The following is a 12,500-nucleotide window of genomic DNA, read 5'->3' on the forward strand; positions in this document are numbered from 1 at the left end:
CTCCGTCTATCCGCTCTCATTTCTTCCTTCTCCTCTTCTCCCATCTCTTCTCCCCACCACCAGGTGTTTGTTTTTCTCCCCCTCCTTTCTCCTATCACTCTCTCCCTCTTTCTCCTCCTCTCTACTTTTCACCCCCCTCACTTCTCTCTCTTTTTTTTTTCTTTCTCCCTCCTCTCTTTCCTTCCTTTTTACTCTTCACTCTCCCCCCTTCTTATTCCTCCCTTTCTCTCCTTCCTCCACCCTCTCCTTTCCTTCTTACTCCTCTCCCCCTCCTTTTCCTTCTCTTTTCTCCTTCCCTTTTTCTCTCTCTCTGCGCTTTTGCCTCTTTTCTCCCCATCCTTCTCTCCTTCCTCTTTCTCTTTCCTTCATCCACTCTGTCCTTTCTCCCTTCCTCCTCCCCCCTCTCTTTTCTTCCTCTCTTGCTTCTTCCTTCTTTCTCTCTCTTGCTCTCCATCCCCCCCATTTCCACTTCCCTTATCCCCTCTCTCTCTTTCTCTCTCTTTACTTCCTTCTGTCTCCCCCCCTTTTTTTACTTTTTTCTCTCACCCTCCTTCCTCCACTCTCTTCCCCCTCTTTCTCTCCTTCCTCCACACTCTCTTTTCCTTCTGCCCCCCCCCCCCTTTTCCTTCTTCTCTTTTGCTCCTTCCACTTTCCCTCCTCCCTCCCTGCTTCCACCTCTCTTTCTCTCTCTCTCTTTCTCGTTCCCTCTTTCTCTTTTTCTTTTTCTCTTTCTCTTCTTCCCTCCTGTCTCTCTCCTCTCTTCCTCTCTTTCCTCCACCCTCTCTTTCATTCTTCCTCCTCTCTCCCCCTTTCCTTCTCCTCTATTGCTCCTTTTTCTCTTTCCCTTCTCCCTCCTCCCTCTCTGCTTCTGCCTTTCCTTTTCTCCCCATCCTCTTCTCTCACTCCTTCCTCTTTCCTTCCTCTACTTTGTCTTTTCTTTCTTCCTCCTCTCCCCCCTTCTCTTTCCCTTTCCTTTCTTTCTCCTTCCTCCTTTCTCTCTCCCTCTCTCTCTCTCTCGGCTTCATCTTCTCTTTCCTTCCTCCACTCTCTCTGTTTGACGTAAAGATTTGAAGCATGTTTCAAATCTAAAGTCCGTCAGATTTGAGGCTGGTAAAGTCAGCTGAAAGTCCGGGGAAGCCCACACACGATCGGATTGTCAGCCAGCTTTAGTCCATCGGCGTCCGTCGGACTTTTGTAGACGAAAAGTCTGACCGTGTGTACGCGGCATAACCCCCAGCACTGGTGCATACCTTCCAACATTTTGAGATGGGAATGAGGGACACCTACTAGCAAATGTATGTAGGGATAGAACATGCCCCCTGCCACACCCCCTTAAAGGAGAATTAACCAAAAAAAAAAGGTTAATTCCACAAGTGTTTTTTTTTTTACCACTACTATTCCTTTATATTGGCTTTTAAAATTTACAAATGCAGCAATTTAGAATTTGGATGCAATGTTTAGCACTGGGAATCACTTTTTGAAAGATAAAAAAGCATTTTATATATAACTATATAGATCAGACCCAAATAAGGGGAAAGAGGGACAAGGACAGTCCCTCAAAATCAAGGACAGTTGGAAGCTATGCTGATGTTGGTGGACGCAATAATAACCCCCAGCACTGGTGTTGGTGGTCGCAATAATAAACCCCAACACTGGTGTCGATGGACGCAATAATAACCCCCAGCACTGGTGTTGGTGGATGCAAAAATTACCCCCAGCACTGGTGTTGGTGGACGCAATTATAACCCCCATCACTGGTGGTGGACTCTATAATAACCCCCCGCACTGGTGTCAGTGGACGCAATAATAAACCTCAGCACTGGTGTCGAAGGACGCAATAATAAACCCCAGCACTGGTGTCGAAGGACGCAATAATAACCCCCAGCCCTAGTGTTGGTGGATGCAATAATAACCCCCAGCACTGGTGTCGGTGGACGCAATAATAAACCCAAGCACTGGTGTCGATGGACGCAATAATAACCCCCAGCACTGGTGTTGGTGGACGCAATAATAACCCCCAGCACTGGTGTTGGTGGACTCTATAATAACCCTCAGCACTGGTGTCGGTGGACACAATAATAAACCCCAGCACTGGTGTCGAAGGGCGCAACAATAACCCCCAGCACTAGTGTTGGTGGACGCAATAATAACCCCCAGCACTGGTGTTGGTGGATGCAATAATAACCTCCAGCACTGGTGTCAGTGGATGCAATAATAACCCCCAGCACTGGGGTCGTTGGACACAATAATAACCCCCAGCACTGGTGTCGGTGGACACAATAATAACCCCCAGCACTGGTGTCAGAGGACGCAATAATAACCCCCAGCACTGGTGTCAGAGGACGCAATAATAACCCCCAGCACTGGTGTCGGTGGACGCAATAATAACCCCCAGCACTGGTGTCGGTGGACACAATAATAACCTCCAGCACTGGTGTCGGTGGACACAATAATAACCCCCAGCACTGGTGTCGGTGGACACAATAATAACCCCCAGCACTGGTGTCAGAGGACGCAATAATAACCCCCAGCACTGGTGTCGGTGGACACAATAATAACCCCCAGCACTGGTGTCGGTGGACACAATAATAACCCCCAGCACTGGTGTCGGTGGACACAATAATAACCCCCAGCACTGGTGTCGGTGGACACAATAATAACCCCCAGCACTGGTGTCGGTGGACACAATAATAACCCCCAGCACTGGTGTCAGAGGACGCAATAATAACCCCCAGCACTGGTGTCAGAGGACGCAATAATAACCCCCAGCACTGGTGTCGGTGGACACAATAATAACCTCCAGCACTGGTGTCGATGGACGCAATAATAACCCCCAGCACTGGTGTCAATGGATACAATAAAATCTTAAATACCTAAGGACTCGGTCACACATGAGGTAGGGGAGCGGTAAAACCCCCTCGGTTGGGCTGCATTCTTCCCACCCTTGATCTCCATCCCCCCCTACACACACACACACACACACACACACAGGCAGAGGCTGGGGGTGTACACATGCTGCAGCCCCGCCAATAAATATCCCCCTTGTTAGCACAGTGTGGCCACACCCAGCATTTTGCCGGTCCATGCTTCTCTTTATTACTGAAGGTTGGTTGTTGGTAAGGGGAGGGGTTCAGTGATGTACAGACTACATAGGTAGGTGGCTGCAGTGCGGTATGGCGCTCCCTTGTTGCAGGTCCACATTGGGGCCCAACTTATGTCCTTGCACACAAGCCCACTGCTTTCTGATAACACCCCTAAGTGCGCGCTCATTCTCCCACTCACTTGTAGAAACGATCGGGCAGCTGTGCAGCGTCTGCGGGTTTGCTTTCACTGCCCTCCCCCATAACGTAGCTGCGGTCCCTGTCTGGTTTTTATTGGGGTCTCTGTGCCCCCCTCTATATTTGTCCTAAAAAAACTATTTCCATTTCCACTGAAAGTGAGGAAAAATCTGAAATTTTAGCAGGAGTAATGGAAAAATTGGGAATTTCTTTTGCGAATTTTTAATTTTTAGTTATTCTATAAATTTTACTATAAAATCATTACACTAACATAATGATTTTTACTTGTAACACATTTTTACCTTAACCACTTCAAGACCACCTACAGTATGTTTTCATAATTACTTTGACATTAACATAGCAATGTCCCTCTGTCCCTCTTTCCTCCTCATCTGTGCCTCATTTTGGTCTGATCTATATAGATGTATATAAAATGCACTTTTTATCTATCAAAAAGTGTCTCCCAGTGCTAAACCTTTTCTTCCAAATTCTAAATTGCTGCATTTGTACATTTTAAAAGCCAATATAAAGGAATAGTAGTGGTTAAAAAAAAAGTCCTTGTGGATTTAATTAACCTTTTTTTTTGGTTAATTCTCCTTTAAGTGGGTGTGGCGGGGGGGCGTGTCCTTTGCCTACATACATTTGTTAGTAGGTGTCCCTCATTCCCATCTCAAATGTTGGGAGGTATGCATTAAATACCGCTGGTATGGCAGCAGCTAGCTTCCATAACCCTGGTATTTTCTTGTACTGCAGGCAATTCTGCCTCTGATAAAAGTGGTCCCAGCGGCGGATTTGCTGCGAGATCAATTTTGTAGGCAGCGGCAGAGGTGCCCTTCCCCCACCCCCCCACCACCACTTCCTGGTCATCTCCGGGCTTACCGGACCTGTCGGTTAGCCCAGAGCCAATCTGATCCTCTCTGTGGCTGGGCTATCTTGCCTTCACTCGGCTCTATGCCCTTGGAGGACCGGAGCAACATCTGACATCAATCAATTTTGCACTTTTTTCAATGTGATACGTGTAAATATACGTTAAAGGTGTAAAAATATTAAAAGAACAAACCAAACAAATACAAAAAAAAGTTAAAATATTATTATTTAATAAAATATAAACAAACAAAACAAAAAAAAAAAAAAACAGCAGGAAAATTATAATTAAATGGAGAAGGAGAATAAGGAGTTAGATAGGGCTGATTAGAGTAAATAAAGGGTTAACAGGGGTTAAGCAGAGGAATATTGAATTCAATTTTTTTTTTTTTTTTAACTGACTTCGTCTGCAGATCAAAGTTCTTTCCTTTGATCTGTAGATAAATGAACAAAAAATACAAAATGAACAAAATGTTTCTTTGTATCTTTCTGTATTGGCAGCTGAGCATTATTGTTGATAAACATTGCCAGCCTGTTTTTTTTTTTTTTGACAGCTCCGATAGCCGAGACCTTCTCTGTGTCCTCAGCAATGCAGCTGTAATTAATCAGAACTGAATTGCTGTGTACTGGGACGGGGGTCCTGGCAGCAGGGCAGAAGGACTGGAGGTACTACATACTTCCACGTTTACAATGATGACATTTTTTTGGGGGGGTGTGTAGACCGCCCAAAGTCTGCAACTGGTTATGTAAAGGCAGATGATTTATGTAGTATTTACTTCCTGGAACCCATCTGCCCTTATCTCAGGCACACAGACAGGAGGGTGTGCTTAGCTGAGAAAGCCCCTCCTTCCCTGCTCCAGATGGAAGAAAACAAACAATACTCATGAAGACTAGTGGGATGTATGACATTGTTTTTGCCTAGGGCAGAAACCAGGAAGCAACTGAAGAAATGTAAAAAAAGAAAGGTTTAAAGCAAGTAAACACAATATATATTTATATAATCTTATTTATTTACTAATGTTAGCAGCATAAGGATTACAAATAGTTCATGTTGATCGAGTTTAGTTCTGCTTTAAAATATTTTGTTCTTCTACATAAAAATAACTTAGTTAGCACGAACTTAAATATATTTACAAGGTAAGGCAGAACATGCTTGCTATCACAGTATGTACACAGTTATAATATATTCACAGGTATCGTTCGATGTTCTCACCCTTCATATTAGGAAATGCTCATGGAATTTTATTGAAATACTAAAAAGTACCCAAAGTGCCTATTAGAAGACTAACATGGGCTGAGGAACGGAGGATTACAATCTGAGGACTGTAAACGATCCTGGTGTGAAAAAATAAGTTCCTCAAAGGTGGGACTTTAACAGACCATGAACAGTGAAAATTCTTAGAATTTACAAATTTATCGGTACAAAAAATTATATATTTTTCACAATGCAAAAAATGAGATAAAAACAAACACATGGTGGAAAGAACAGCAAAAAGCAAATGGCTGGAATAACCCAATTCCACCATCAGATGGACAGAGGAAATCCTCTGTCCATTTGCTTTTTGCTGCTCTTTTCACCACGTGTTTGTTTTTATCTCATTTTTTTGCATTGTATAATTATATATTTTTTGTACCAATAAATTTGTAATTTTACTAGAATTTTCACTGTTCATGGTCCGTAAAACTCCCGCCTTTGAGGAACTGGTTTTTCACACCATGTATTAGGGATGTGGACCTGAACTATTTTCATCCAGTTAGTTGGCAATAACCATTTTACAGTAAACGATCCTGGACCAATTTTTGGACAAACGTGCAGTTAGCTATTTTGCCACTAGGTGGCTCTGTATCAGAATAGTGTCTGGTTGCAGTAGACCGTATCAACAGGTGCCAAGTCCCTTTTAGTTAGAGCCCTCTAACTAAAAGGGACTAACTCATGGGTGAGTAGGTACCCATGTATAAGCCAGACTGGGAGGAGCCATAGATCTCTTGGGGAATGGGAGCCAGCACCAATTTGCCAGCATCTAGAGGCCCTAAACAGGGCAGGAGGCCGGGGAAGAGAAGACCTGTACCCAGGAGAGCTGGCTGTAGACTATCTGTCCCTTATGGAGGTGGGGACTAGGGTGGATTGCAAAAGGCCTTTTAGGCCTGGCCAAGAGATGCCTGAGTGAGGCCATTCCCCTGGAGGGTCCTGGCTCCTCCTGGGAAAGGTGTACCTATGGAGGAAGTGACTGCAGAGAGCACAGTCCTGTGAGTACTAATGACCCCGAGTGGAAGGAAAAACTGTTAGAGGTTGAGAGCTGCTAAAGGTGCTGAATATGCTTTCACATGTGACTACTGCAGACCGTCCACTAAATGTGATTGACTATGTATTGTCAGGTGACTGCAGGAATGTATGTTGATGTGATGTGACTGTTATGCCATTCCCTGAACTCCATCAGTAAAGTGCAACAATTCTACTTATATGTGTGTGGACATTCCTTCCCTGGGATATAAAAGGTCAACGGCCAGGAATGTCGCGTGGAGTCCTCTGGCAGGGAGTGGGCACAATATGGCGGAGGGTACAGCCTCAGCAGCACAGGAGCAGGGGTAGTGACTTGTACCCTTGGTGCCAATTCTAGCCAATCACTAAGCCCCTCTTACAAACTTCGCCCTGAGACCTCTTTGTTGAGATCCCTTCAAAGTCACCAGGGTTGAAAACACTTCAATACACTTTGATACGTAAAGTAAAATAACGGATGTGACCAATCCAATTGTTCTTCATTCTCCAAAAAAAAATTAAAAAAAATTGTGTAATTCGTCAATTACACAAAGATTGGCAGCAAGCAAGATGGATAAAGCAGGCAGTCTCTGCAGTGCAGGTATTTCTAAATAACACTCCGTCTTGAAACTTGATGGTTCTAAACGTATTACTATTTTTAATTGGCTATACTGTACACTATAATTTTTATACCTGCCCATGGGCATTATATTGCTGGTCAATATGCTTAAAGCCAATACATTTTAAACGCAATTGACTCTATAATCATATCTATAGTGAGTATATAAAGGTGGCCAAAAAGGCAGCTTTAGGGCTTTTTCACACCAGGTGGCCAGAAAGCGGTAAAAACAGGCAGCTGAGCCTACACCCCTAATGGGGCATACACACGGTCAGACTTTTCGACCGGACTGGTCTGACGGATGCGACAAACCAAATACGGCGGACAATCCGATCGTGTGTGGGCTTCACCGGACCTTCAGCGGACTTTTCCAGTCGCAAATCTGACGGACTTTAGATTTGGCACAGGTTTCAAATCTTTACGTCGTAACTCCGCCAGACCCAGAAATCCGCTCGTCTGTATGCTGGACCGACGGACAAAAACGGACGCTAGGGCAGCTATTGGCTACTGGCTATCAACTTCCTTATTTTAGTCCAGTGTACGTCATCACGTACGAATCTGTCGGACTTTGGTGTGATCGTGTGTAGGCAAGTCCGTTCATTAGAAAGTCCATCGGAAGTCCGTCAAAAGTCTGTCGAAAGTCCGCTGGAAAGTCTGTCGGACCAGTCCGATCGAAAAGTCCGCCCGTGTGTACGCAAAATAAGTGTCCCAGTAAAACAACCACTTGCTTCAGTTGGATGCATAACAATCACCACCTGTTTTGCATAACAATCACCACCAATTCTTTTGAACAGTTCAATAACTTGGATAAAAGCAGAAGAAAGAAAGGATGATATCTGAATACCTAATGGCAAAATTCCTGTCCTAGAGCAGGCTTCTTACAACCAGAGACACCAACCCAACCTTGCAGGTTAACCCTCCAAAAGCGAATACTCCAGTTTCTGATCCAACCTGAAGCTTAGGATTTGTGTAGACTTGAGAGCTGCTGGAGGTCCCAGTGTCTGCTCAAACCAAAGGCTCCCGATTTGGTCATACTTGAGAGCCTCTGGAGCTTCCAGTGTCTGCTCCAACCTAAGGCTTTGGATTTGGTCATCATACTTGAGAGCCTCTGAAAGTTCCAGGGTCTGCTTCAATCAGAGACTTTGGATTTTGTCATACTTGAGTGCCTTGGGAGGTTGCAGTGTCTACTCCAACCTGAGGCTTTAGATTTGGTTATACTTGAGAGCCTTTGGAAGTCCCAGTGTCTGCTCCAACTGGAAGCTTCAGGTTTAGTCAGACTTGAGAGCCTCTGGAGGTTAATGTACCTGCTATGATCCTATTGTATCCAGCTTCTTTGCTGTACCTCTCTAAAGTGTGCAGCTGGTCAGGTCATATATGGTGCAATCCTTTCAGTTCCTTCCCAGCCAGAAGGAGAAATGGAAGATACCTTTCGAGAACATATTCCACAGGTAGTTAACAGTTCCCTGCCCAACCCTTTGGGCTAGGTTGCTCAGGAATTGGCCAGCTGTTGAACCTGCACACCTTATTTCATAGTCCTACATCTGACACATCCCAGTGGACACAAATGAAACCTACCTGGTGGATAATACGATAAGTAAAGTATGGGACAGAGGAAATTGAGGAAGAATACCTGGCTAGCATGTAGACACACTGGCCTGGTAAAAGTAAGATGCTGATGTACTTATTCCCTACACATCCGAGATGTTCAGAAATGTTCCAAGGGATAAAGTAAAAAGGTTAACAGTCTCTCCAACAATCCAGAATCTCACAGCTTGGTTTTAGGCAACAAGTATTCCATTAAAAGTTAAATCGTTAGCAACATTTTCTTTACATCCCCTAAGTTCCATCTTGTCAAGCACGTGGAACACCTTGCTCATAGAGGCACTCTGACCATTCTGATTTCTCCACAGGAGGAACATTTGATAGCTAGCTTCTCGAAAGTTCACATGGTCTAGGAGGATCGACTGGATATCCACTTCACGTAGCCCAAGATGCCTCATCATTTCTTTCCACCTGTTCGGGGTCACATGTTCTATGAGACAGTTGTAGCATTCAAGCCATTCTAGAAAAAAATAGAGAATCACAAAATGTAATTGAAGCATATTACACAGCTAAAAGTGATAAATGAACTGGCTTGCAAAGAATCTGAACCTAAGTTTCCAGTCAATCCTCCCTTCGTCTAGTCTGCTTTCCTCAGTGAAACGGTAAGACCATTACTCATTTATTTTCAGCTTGAGCTGTTGAGCTCTGTAAGCCACCTACTGTAGGCTGGATAGAAGACTACATTCTACTCATTTCCAATATTTTGTATTTACCTGAGTTCATAATGTGCAGGCCACAGCCAAGATCTGCCTGCAAAGTAAACTTAAGAGTTCAGGAGCTTCTAAGCTAAAGCTGGGCATACATTCGATTCATTTGTTTGGAAACTTTCCTTTTCATTTCAGGATTTTTTTTTTTATTTTTTCCAATCGTTAGTGGGGTCAAATCAACATTCGACTGCAGTGATGAGAACATTTTGAAGGAGCAGGATGGAAAATTTTTCTTGAATTAACAAATGTCTAACAGTGAATGTGGTTTTTGTTTGGGGAATTACACTATATTGCCAAAAGTATTGGGACACCTGCCTTTACACGCACATGAACTTTAATGAAATCCCAATCTTAGTCCATAGGGTTCAATATTGAGTTGGCCCACCCTCATGTGGACGAGAAGGCCTGGCTTTCAGTCTCTGCTCTAATTCATGCCAAAGGTATTCTATCGGGTTGAGGTCAGGACTCTGTGCAGGCCAGTCAAGATCCTCCACCCCAAGCTGGCTCATCCATGTCTTTATGTACCTTGCTTTGTGCACTGGTGCGCAGTCATGTTGGAACAGGAAGGGGCCATTCCTAAACTGTTCCCACAAATTTGGGAACATGAAATTGTCCAAAATGTCTTGGTATGCTGAGGCCTTAAGAGTTCCCTTCACTGGAACTAAGGGGCCAAGCCCAACCCCTGAAAAACAACCCCAAACCATAATCCCCCCTCCACCAAATGATTTGGACCAGTGCACAAAGCAAAGTCCATAAAGACATGGATGAGAGAGTTTGGAGCGGAGGAACTTGACTGGCCTGCACAGAAACCTTGTGGACAGATGTCCCAGAAGATTGGAAGCTGTTATAGCTGCAAAGGGTGGGCCAACTCAATATTGAACCCTACGGACTAAGACTGGGATGCCATTAAAATTCATTTTTGTTTAAAGGCTGGCGTCCCAATACTTTTGGCAATATAATGTACATTCATTTCAAAAGCGAATGTTAAAAACAAACAACATTTTGAAGTAGTTTTGAATAACATTTGCCAAGTCATCAAAAGTACTGATTAGTTTTCATATGAATTTTCATACAAATCTTCGTTTGAACGTTCATTCAAAAATGTACTAGTGTATGGTCAGCATAAGAGGGAACTGCTAATAAATATGGATGCGCCGATTGCAAAGTTATGACTAGACCTTTTATAACGTTAGGAAAGAATCCACATATATTTTGCTTACCTTCATCAGTTAGTATTTTGTCACTTCTGAATTTGAGCTGTAAATATAAATAATAATAAGTAATACAATAATAGTAATACAAAAAGTATTGTTTAGACTTTAAGTCTTTAATATAATAATTATAAAAAAAAAAAAAACAAACACCCAAATAAGTTAGATATATAAAACATAATTTACATTTCAGTACACGTCTCATTTCCTTCAATTTTTTTTTCAGTGGGAATCCTCATAATTGGTTTGTTTTTTTCATTCCACGGGAGTATTTGCATTGATGAACACATGATGGTAAGTAATATTGAGGATGTGAATTACTTTATAGCATAGGATTAGTCCCTGGTTAATGGACATGTGCAATTTGTTTTGTCCCGAATTCGTTTAACGAATTTTGACAAATTCATTAATTCCGAAATTTCCAAATTTCCAAATTTCCGAATTTCGGAAATTCGGAATTCATAAATTCTAAATTTCGAAAATTGGAAATTCGAAAATTCAAAATTATGAAATTTGGAAATTTGAAAATCCAAAAATAAGAATGAAAATCTAAAAATTCATAAAAATGAAAATCTGAAAATTCAAAAACCCGAAAGTCTGAAATAACTAACTAATAATAAATATTAAATTATAGGTATTGGAATTTCCTTTCAAATTTGGCTGTTAGTGAATGTAACAAATACGAATTTATCCGAAGTTAGGAATTATCTGAAATATCGAATGCTATATCTAAACGAATAAAATGTAACGATCTAATAATAATAATAAATAACAATAATAATAATAAAACCTTTTTATTATTATTAATTATTAATTTGTTCCATTCCATTTGTTTAGTTGCGGCATTCGTTATTTCGGATAATTCGTAACTTCAGATAAATTTGTACGTTCACAAACAGCCAAATTTGAAAGGAAATTCCAATACCTATAATTTAATAGTTAGTTATTATTAGTTAGTTATTATTTCAAATTTTACTGATTTTCTCTTTTTTTCAGATTTTCGAATTTTTGAATTTCCGAATTTTCGGATTCTGAAAATTTGGAAATTCGGAATTTGAAAATTTGGAATCCGGAAATTTGAAAAATGTTTCCGTGCGTCCAGTGCCCTGCATATAGATTAGGGGATGGGCGAATGGATTAGGGGGGCGGCGCCCCTGCGCCCCATATGGATGGGCCGCCACTGATCGAAACAATGAACAAGTTAAGCAAGCTTCAGGAGGCAGTGGAGGACAGAAAAGCCTGGTGTTCTATGGTCCATGAGGTCACGAAGAGTTGGACACAGAACAACAACAACACTTCAATATTAAAGAAAAGGAGACACTTGGTCCATACAGAGGACAGGAAAGTCACTTACTCTATCACTGACACAGCTACAAGCCCCTAAACTGGGTTGCTCTTTATCAGTAGGGTCCATGGTCAATGGCACTTCCTCTTCACAGCCAAGTCCTGTCACACCACACTGATTACTTTTTCCAACTTGAATACAATTCTTTTTCTCTTGCTGTCCCTGAGCTGCGTACGCCTGAAATCAAAAGAACTGTGGTTATAAATTATAAAAGGGTTAAAGCCTAACTCCAGCCCAAACCTTTCTCTCTTCCTGTTCTTTCTGACACCCATCACCTGGACAAGATGTGAGGGGACATCTAGATCCTGGTAGTAAAGACAGCAATAAAAAGCCTGGCAGTGGGAACGTAGATGGCGATACAATGGCAGTAAACAAGTCAATGGAAGAGGTTAGTGAACGAGCACTGCATTAGGTAAAAGGAAGCTAGTTAGGAGATAATATTTTTTCCTTTACAACCCCTTTAACTTTTAATAACACTTTAATTAAGTTTAAAGTTAACACTTTAGTAAAGTTACACTTTACATTTTGGCCACCTAATGCGAAGAGAGGGCTCATTGGAAAAGCCATGGAAGGAAAAAGGAGAAGAGGACGACAGAAAGTTGGATAGACAGCATCAT

At 42.3% G+C, this 12,500-nt stretch overlaps 1 protein-coding gene across 2 annotated transcripts in view; it reads right to left on the reverse strand.

Moving 5' to 3' along the window:
• Positions 1-5,745: 5,745 nt before the first annotated feature.
• Positions 5,746-12,500, reverse strand: part of LOC141111930 (tumor necrosis factor receptor superfamily member 1A-like) — a 54,623-nt gene continuing 47,868 nt past the window's right edge. For both annotated transcript variants that reach the window (XM_073604151.1, XM_073604150.1), the window contains exons 11-13: positions 11,893-12,060; positions 10,548-10,584; positions 5,746-9,080 (exon numbers count right to left, since the gene is read on the reverse strand). In XM_073604151.1, coding sequence (XP_073460252.1) covers positions 8,797-9,080; positions 10,548-10,584; positions 11,893-12,060 — 489 coding nt within the window. In that variant the 3' untranslated portion in view covers positions 5,746-8,796. The remainder of the gene's footprint in view (positions 9,081-10,547; positions 10,585-11,892; positions 12,061-12,500) is intronic.

Source organism: Aquarana catesbeiana, linkage group LG11 (genome assembly GCF_042186555.1).
Source record: "Aquarana catesbeiana isolate 2022-GZ linkage group LG11, ASM4218655v1, whole genome shotgun sequence".
NCBI lineage: Eukaryota > Metazoa > Chordata > Amphibia > Anura > Ranidae > Aquarana > Aquarana catesbeiana.